Consider the following 8,900-nt stretch of genomic DNA (forward strand, 5'->3'; position numbering starts at 1 on the left):
CCTGTTTATTGGTAACATTCTGCGGTAGCAGTAGGCAATTTCCATTGCGCGTGGTTCTTTAATTTGAGGAAATTGGTACTGAAAAGTCCTTGGAAGTTCCTTGAATTTGATGTTGACCAAGGTGTGGGAACCCTGCACACAGTTAAAAATGAGAAAAAGTTAGAAATATTTTAAAAACATGACATTAACAAAAGAGTGTTTATTAAACATACACATTATTTTTCTCTACAGGACTCTGGAGTTCCTCATGAGGCACCTCACCCGCCTGGCTGCCTTCAGCTCAGTCACTAACATGCACACAAAAAACCTCGCTATCGTCTGGGCTCCGAACCTCCTCAGGTGACCGGCACTAATCTAGCGCCGACAGGAATGCACGGTTTCTTTCTGGATTTTTCTTTTTGGTGGCAGGGAACTGGGTTGCGTCTCGACGGTTCAAGGCATGAAGTGTGTCGGGCTGTTCTCTGTTTCAGGTCCAGGCAGATCGAGTCGGCCTGCTTCAGTGGCACAGCGGCGTTCATGGAGGTGCGTATCCAGTCGGTTGTGGTGGAATTCATTCTCAACAATACGGAGTCCCTCTTCAGYCCAAAACTCAGTGCTGTTTTAAGAGAAAACARTGGTAGGTCATTTTAATGCAGGGTTTTTAAGAGAAAACAGCATGGCAGACTCTGTATCCTAACATACTGTATTCTGCTTTAGGTAACAACACCTTGTCCAGACCAAAGTCCCTGATGGTTTGCTCCCCATCCACAAAGCTGTTATCTTTAGAGGAGGCACAGGCTCGCACTCAGGCACAGCTTGGATCGCCAGCTACCACCCCCTGCCTCACCCACAGCGACTACATCGAGGTCGGGGAGGGGCCCGAAGCGCTCCTCGGCAAATTCCATACAGTCATTGAGCTCCCCATGGAGAGGTAGGTCTGTTTACTGTCACAACTTTTCACACGGGGTGAAGGGTGAACTGTAGGAAGGACCTAAACACTGGCAGGAGGGAACTGAATGATGCACTTTAAAACTAAGAGTACAGAAGAACTGGTGAAACAGAAGGATCCACGGAAGAACTCAAAGTCAAAGAATGAGCAAAACCAATAAGAGCGTAAACACAGAGACAGGTGAATAATGAGTGGAAACAGGCAGATTACAGATAAAAACCAGGTGAGAGGAAGCTGGAAGCATGAACAGTTAARAAATCTAGAGGCTAAAATGAATGATACTTTGATTCTTTATCGACCCCATGAAGGAAAATTACAGAGACGTGTTAAATTTAACAATCAGAATCATCAAATCTACACAGTTAATTTAAAACACAACTGTCCTTCATATTTGTTTACCTTTACAAACTAAAGCACTTCAACAGCAACAGAAGATATATATATATATATATACAGTATATTGACATGGAATATTTATGACAATAGTTTGTATTAAGAAACAGTATTTGAATATTGTAAATAGATATTTCCATTAGTGTTTACAATAATACATAATTAGATTAATAAAATTTGATCACAATTGTTTTGTGTGTATATAGTTCACATTCTGGAAATAAGCCAACCAAGCAAGMAAAATATCTAAAAAAGAAAAATAGCATATCAGCATATCCTGCATGTTGTATAATAATGATTTTCTTTTGTTTAATTTTTTAATGACTGTTATCCATTGAACTTAAGAATAAGAAAAAAAGTGAAAATAATCAAAACTTAGTGCTCTTTTCTTAGCTTTCCCCCCCTTTTTTATCCTTTTATGTTAATTGAAAGTTTATTGACAATATACTGATTCGACAATATGACCACAGCATGTAGCTGGAATGCGTCCTGTTTTCTGCCCTTATTAAAAACATGGTACTTTTTTTTGAGCACTGGTTATCCCATTTTTATGATTCTTCAGAACCTGGCACCCATTTACTCTTTTCCCTTTTTTGTAAGGAAATTTGAGTTGTGCGCACTAGAAGTTTTTTTCTTAAAATACTGATTTAAACCATTATTTGCTTATTTATGTTGAATTTAATGTTATTTTTGAAAATGGGGGCAGATATTATAAATTTTTTTCTTCTTCTGCTACCTTTCATTTCATTCTATTTCATTTTATTATTTTTTCTTTTTGTTTTACGATTTTTGAATGCATTTTGTTTGTTTTAAATGAAGTGAAATGAATAAACTAAACTAAAAATTAAAAACTTTCTGCATGTAAGGACTTGTGTTTTATTAAAACATTTATTTTTTTCTGTGCTGCAGCTGCAACAAGAGGCCTCCTGTTAGGTCTAAGAAGTCTCCCGTGGGGAACTGGTTGTCCTTTTTCCACCTGGGCAAGTCCCACTCTGTGTCCAAACGTAAACTGAAGCGACACCCGAGCGAACCCAACGAGATAAAGAGCATAGCACTGCCAGGTAAAGCTCGCTGCTGCTGTTAACACAGCTAGAAAACATCCTGCTTCTCTGACTCTACTTATTATGCTTGAACGGGTCAGTTTATTTTGACTTAATGTGATTCATTAAAGATAATATTTGCTCAAACATTYGCAGGTGGTCGAGGAGATGGCGGCACATTGCGGTCCACCAAAAGTGAAGAATCTCTTACGTCTTTGCAAAATTTAGAAGGTACTTTAAATGTCAATGAGATTCATTCCAATTCAAATAAACTATTTTTGGTTTGATTTGTGTTTTTTTGGAGGACTAAAGACTTATCCATTTTCCACCCCAGGAAAGCCTCCAAGTTATCGACCCCTCAGACCTCGTTCAACCAGTGAAGCTGTTTCTGGAATCAACAATGACGAACAYGTCAGGAGAAAAGATGACCACAGAACTCACCCCGGGACAGAAAGTAATAATGATCTGGATAAAGTTTGCGTTTCCCCACTTCAATCGGAGGACGATCTCGACCTTTTCCCGCCAGCTGCAGGCATTTCGACKTTGGACTTTGACCCCATGTCTTTTCAGTGCAGCCCAGCATCAGCAACCCCTGCCCTTCAACGCAGCAGAGATGGAAGCAAGTGGAAAAGGAGTGTAGGCTGTTCCAGTGAATCAGAACCTATCTCCCCTCCCAACAACATCATCTGCTCATACTCTCCAGATGCCAGCCCAGTACTCTGTAAAAATGGGAAAAAGGTTACCTCCAAGCAGCTTTCTCCCAAACTGAGAAAGAAATCCTTTAAAACGCTGGCAGATGTTCAAACTGCATCTGTTTCCCTGCCCCCCGTGTCGTCTTTCCCCCCTCAAGTGTGCGAGGCTCCAGTGGCAGATGGAAATGAGCCAAGAGCAACGGCCTTTCAGCGCTGCAGTCCGCCCAGCACAGCGAGTCAGGCACCAGCCGTGACGGACCGCACTCAGTCGGCACAGAACCTGCCAGATCCAGGTCAGTGCCACTTCTCCGTAACATCACACAGTATCCTCTGTACCCTAAATAGTTAGTATGTAAATATTAATGCACTCTGTAGTTTCTTATAAAAGCTTCTGTGTTTTGTCCCATCATGTCTTACCATAGCTTTGTTTGTCTTGTCATACTGTAGCGTTGTTTGTCTTATCCCTCCCCAGGAACAGATAGACTTATGAGTTCAGTCTCTGTTCTCCCTCCTCACCCTTCCTCGATGAGCGCCGCACGCAAGTTGGCTTTGGCGCTGGCTGAAACTGCCCAGAAGGCCAGCAGTGCCTCCCAGCGAAGGAGCAACACCCCGCTGCACGTTTTCCAGAGACAGGAAGCATCTCACACCTACGACAGACTGCCAAGACCCTCTGCTCTGGATCTCCAAGCGCACCCCCAGGAGTACTCCGCAGAGACTCGCTGCTGTTCTCATCCTGTTCGTTTCTTACCTTCGCGTCTGTGCTCAGAGGTCAYTGATGGTCAGGAGAGTGTGTGCAATTTTACCCCTAATGTCAGCCCACTTGGCTCAGGAAGCTTAGACGAAGGCAGTGCAGAAGAGAGGGACGACCCGGGAGGCATTAATCTAGAAGAACACACTTATCAGAGTGTAGGAGTTTCGACTCCCGCTCAGCCTGTCTGCTTGGTTAAAAACCCTTCGACCTCTCCTGTGTATGCCAACACAGACTCTGTAGATGTTTATAATTTCCGCTCTGTCCTATCAGAATCTCTGATGCCTGCATCCGTTGAGGAGTTTTTTCCAYGTCCGTCGCACGCCTCTTCAGTCCATCACTACAGCCCAGAAGAAGACAGACCACTCGGTGTGGATGAGAACGTCTACAACTATCACCATCAGCGTCCTCATAATCGCCCGACTCATACAGGACGAACGTCTACGCCTCACTGCCCTCGGCCAAGTGCGCTGCCACCTCAACTCTCTGGGGYTAAAGGCTTGTACAGGCAGTCTTCTGAGGGCCATTACAGCTCTTTAGGTTTAAGGCAACCTTTATCACCTCAATACAGACGTTACCATAAAAATGAGCACCTTACGGGTGGGTTYCACCGGCAACAAGGGCAATGGCTGAGGTCCGAGGACAGAGTGGTTGGGCACCCAGCAATCCGGAGGGCTCGCTCTTTCCACGCTCCTCAGATAAGTCGCTATGAGTTGGCAAACACGGAAGTTCTCCCAGCTGACACCATGTTTTATGTTGAACCAAGGACAGACCAGGAGGAGTGCTATCGAAGGTTGATTCAGACTGGCCTGAACCCCGTACGGCCACAGTTTGAGAACACTCGTGCTGAGTACCAATGCAGCCCCTATTCTGATATGAATACTGTCGACGGCTCTCGTTATTTCATAGATCCTCGTCGACAAAGTGGTATTCAACACCACCAGACCTACGCCGTGCATTCCACAAGGGAAAGTGGACAATCAGACTACTATAACTATTCTCCTCAACGTRTCCCTCCTGGGAACAGAGAGCTTTACATTGAAAGCAGAGGCACTGTTGTTTACGAAGCTACAGATGCTGAAGTTTTTGAGAGAGTCATATATCAACCAATCAAGCAAGAGAGTACATCCAGAGTGAAAAACCCATACCCTTCTTTGTCTCCCTGCGACAGTCCGGTCTTACAAAGTGAAACTGGAAGCAGAGACATCGTACACATAAGAAGCAAGTCAGACCCCGGAAATGCCAACCTCCTCTCTACTGACAGGACAGAAGGCCAAACGGCCATAGTTACATCCCAAACCTCCCCAAGGACTCRACAAGTAGACCCCGAAGTCACCAGGCAGAGGTCTGGTTATACCTCTGGTGCAGAACTGAGACGGATTTCGATCAAAGAGAGCTCCTCGCAGCAGCTTCGCAAAGTCCCCTCACTTCCAGAGAGAGGTTGCCCCAAGTCCTTTGAGCACAATGAGAGTTGCCGTCCACGAGGTCACGACCAAGATCGATTAATGATGACCAATGCTGCCAACAGCTACTCTGGTGTCTGGAAACCCGGCGTCCTCAGGAGATCTGGCCGATCACAAAGCACCAGAGAACATCGCCAATATTATCATTATCACACCAAATCTCCCCTGGATCCCGAACATCTGGAATCGTTTTCGTCACGCCTCCAGAGACGAACTCAAAGCACTAAAGTCAAGCCCACACAGTACGACCACATGGAGGGGTATTACGCCGCACCTAGACCTAAATCTACAAGATCCAGTAAAGCTGCATCTGGATATTTACCTGGGCAGAGCTGCATGTCTCCCCGTGGACAGAGACTGCTCTCCAAGGTTCTGGGCCGTGAGGCGTTTTATCACACTGGTCTGAGATCAGAGGCTGGGGTCTTCGAATGATTCCAACCATTTGCTTTTTATCTGATTCCATGTTGGGGCCAAAGGAGAGCTGCACTTTATCCTCAGCTGCACCTACAAGACTGTTGTGCAGAAAGTGTTTTTGTTCTAACGTTCAAGAGCTGCTACAAGAAGTGTTTAACAAGGCTGCAGCTGGGGAGCAAACTGTTGGAACTCCTTTTCTTTCTTTTTTTGTTTTTTTTGTGGTTTCTGTAAAAAAAACTGAATGGGAGCAAAATGAATGACGATATTGTCTTAACTTTAAAGCTGTGGAAGAAACTATAAGAAGCATGCTTAAAAAACGACCGCTGACATGTTTTATTTAGTGTTTAGAGTACATGACAAGGGACAACAAGGTAAATTATTTGTTTATTAGTATCATTTTTAAAATGTATAAAACTACCATTTATTTTAAATGTATTATACTTCTATAAATCACATCAAATATGTGGCCAACGTACTGTACATTTTGTTTTCTAGTCTGCTCAGACTTCAACAAGCACTTTTGAAGATGAAACATGTTTTAACGTGGTGTACATGGAGACAAACATCGTATATTTTTTCTGTTAGAAACAAGCTTGCTCTGAGTTATTGTTAAATGCTAAAATAGCACTTTGGAGGGGTAAAAATGGAAGATAACTTCATGCATTCTAACTTTTCAGGGGCCATTTGCAAAGTTTTCTTTCTCACATATTGTTTACTGCAGTCTAAATGAGTGCTATGATTTCTGCTCAAATCAATGCTATAGTGGAGACAAATGCTAGACCTTAATGCAAATCAGCTCCTGCTGTTAGGTGAAAAAGTGTATTTTCTATACCATTGTAGTTTTGTCATATAATGAAAACTTCTTTGCTCTTTATAGAGAACTTTTAACAATGTGGTGTTTTACAGGAAACATGATGTTGTTTTATTCATAAAAGATGCTATTTCAATTTCAGACTTGTAGAAATGGACATTCCGGTAACACACGTTATACGAGTTATTTTCGTGACAATAAAAAAATAAAGATATATTATTAACGTAATGTTTTGTTGTGTGTTTATGCTACTTGTTTGGCTTTGTTTTGCGTTTCACAACTTCAGTGTCAGCAATCCAGAAGTAAAGCTTTAGTCGTTTTGGTTAAACGTTTAAACAACCACCATGTACGTTCTGATGATCTCGTCAGATCTCAGCACTCAGTGAATGTGTTAGAAAGGTCTCTCAGCTACAGCCACACCAAAATGTGATCAATGAACTCAACTGTAGCCATTTTTTGTGTTAACTTTTTTGATCAGCTTTGGTGGCCATCTTGATTTGGGTGACTATATGTTTATGAGCTGTAGATCTATTCGTACTTACTAAAGGTTTTACTGTATTCCATCCAGTAGCTGATAAGATGTTTTGCTAACAAACACGTGACTCCAGTAAGTATAAGGACTGTTGTAAACATGATATTCAAACAATGTCTTATCAGRCTAGAAGCATCAGGAGCAGATGAGACAAAGCTCAGCTTAGCAGACTTTAATAGTGCCTGTGAAAATGTAATAAAGTAAAGCAAAAAAATCTAAATATATAGAATAATATAAATATCTGACCAGATTTTTAGAATTTATACAAAAAATATGTTTTAATAACACTTTCAAACATTTTGACATCATAAAAGCTGAACATGTGCCAAATAAAATTCCTGGATTTCTTGGTCAGACAATTAAAACTAGAAGCGCTTGGAGAGTGCAAACCTCTGCCAAGACCAGTTTCCCCAATCCTGTAATAGAGTTACAAAGGGGCAAACCAACACTACAGTGCCACCTGCTGGACACTTTGAAACCCACGCCCTGTGAAAGCATCACAGCTTTGCAGATCTCAGATTGTTAAAAGAAAAAAAATTCCTGTATCTGCATCGTGATCCRGAACATCACCAAAATTTAAAGGTGTGTTACTTGAGCCAGTATCCACACGTGGTAAAAATGCCATGACAATCAGTCCACAAGTTTTTGAGTAATGTTGTCCACAGATAGAATGACAGAATGGCAGACGGTCAGACAGACGGACAGACATATACGACCGAAAACATTACCTCGCCATTGGTGGAGGTAAAAAAGGACAACAGCTGTATTGTATCTGAGGAAGACTGAATCTAGTTACTGTTAGTGGTGATTTGAATATTTCAAAGAATCAGTGAACTGAATAAGTGACGTAATTTGAATGGTGAATTTCTCAACATCCATTTCGTTTCACTTGATCTGGTGATTGATATTAGCAGATTGTTTTTCATAACTGAATAACTTTGATCCAGAACCTTTTAGATAAGTCTAACACTGCCTTATGTCTTTTGTGCCATGAACTATTACATTTGTTTTAATAAATATGGGATTTTGTTGTAATATTTGATTTGTGTTAAATTCAGTATTTGGGGATAATTCTTCTGTTTTTACTGTTTTATTTCACTCTTGTTTTCTTCTCACCCCTCACACCTAATCACCAATCAGCTTATCCCCACACCTGCCGTGGGTCTGATCATTCACTCCCTTAGTTTATACAGTTTTAAAGCTGCCTTGCTTCTTGGCCAGTCTCTTATTTTTTATTTAGGTGCAGGAGTTTTGCAAGTCTTTGGAGTTTTGTTCATGGACCACTCGCATCTGCTGCGTTTTAGTTAACAACGTTTTTAAATTATATCCTACATTTGGGTCCTTCCACCAGAGGCACACTGTTTTGTTGCCAACATAAAGGTGTGCAATAATATTAAAGTTTATGGGCAATGACTGACCTGTAAATGTTTTCCACAGTGATGTAAATTGTACACTGTATAGTGGTCATGTTCTTCCACCTCCCACTCTGTTTACCCACCTGTGTCATTGTCACAGAAATCAGAGAATCTGAAAACCAGAACGGCTTTCAGCWCATTTAGTGACGGTTTAATGATGAGAGGAGGCTACTGAAGTGTGATTGATTCTTTTCATTCACCACTGAAAATAGGAAACCTGTTCTGAGGAACGACTCCCACTATTGAATCATCAGAGAAATCTTTAGTTCTCTTTAGGCCAATTTTCTTTTCTGTTAGCCCAGATGTTGGAATTCTTTTAATTTAAGTTAAAGAAAATATCCAGAGTGTTTTAGCCTTGTCATCCATTACAGTAAAAGGTTTCAGTTTTGGAACCACTATTCTAAAATGACTTGCAGGTTCAGCTCTCTGCTGCTCACCAGGTGGCGCTGTAACACTGCAGAAAA

At 41.7% G+C, this 8,900-nt stretch overlaps 1 protein-coding gene across 1 annotated transcript in view; it reads left to right on the forward strand.

The window, feature by feature from the left end:
• arhgap32a (Rho GTPase activating protein 32a) overlaps window positions 1–6,712 on the forward strand; it is a 32,643-nt gene extending 25,931 nt beyond the window's left edge. The window contains 7 exon segments of the mRNA XM_014012430.1: window positions 232–339; window positions 471–616; window positions 697–914; window positions 2,241–2,382; window positions 2,518–2,592; window positions 2,696–3,346; window positions 3,526–6,712. Of these exon segments, the coding sequence (XP_013867884.1) occupies window positions 232–339; window positions 471–616; window positions 697–914; window positions 2,241–2,382; window positions 2,518–2,592; window positions 2,696–3,346; window positions 3,526–5,696 (3,511 nt within the window). The 3' untranslated portion in view covers window positions 5,697–6,712.
• The last annotated feature ends 2,188 nt before the right edge of the window (window positions 6,713–8,900 follow it).

The sequence above is a fragment of the Austrofundulus limnaeus genome, unplaced genomic scaffold, assembly GCF_001266775.1.
Source record: "Austrofundulus limnaeus strain Quisiro unplaced genomic scaffold, Austrofundulus_limnaeus-1.0 Scaffold91, whole genome shotgun sequence".
NCBI lineage: Eukaryota > Metazoa > Chordata > Actinopteri > Cyprinodontiformes > Rivulidae > Austrofundulus > Austrofundulus limnaeus.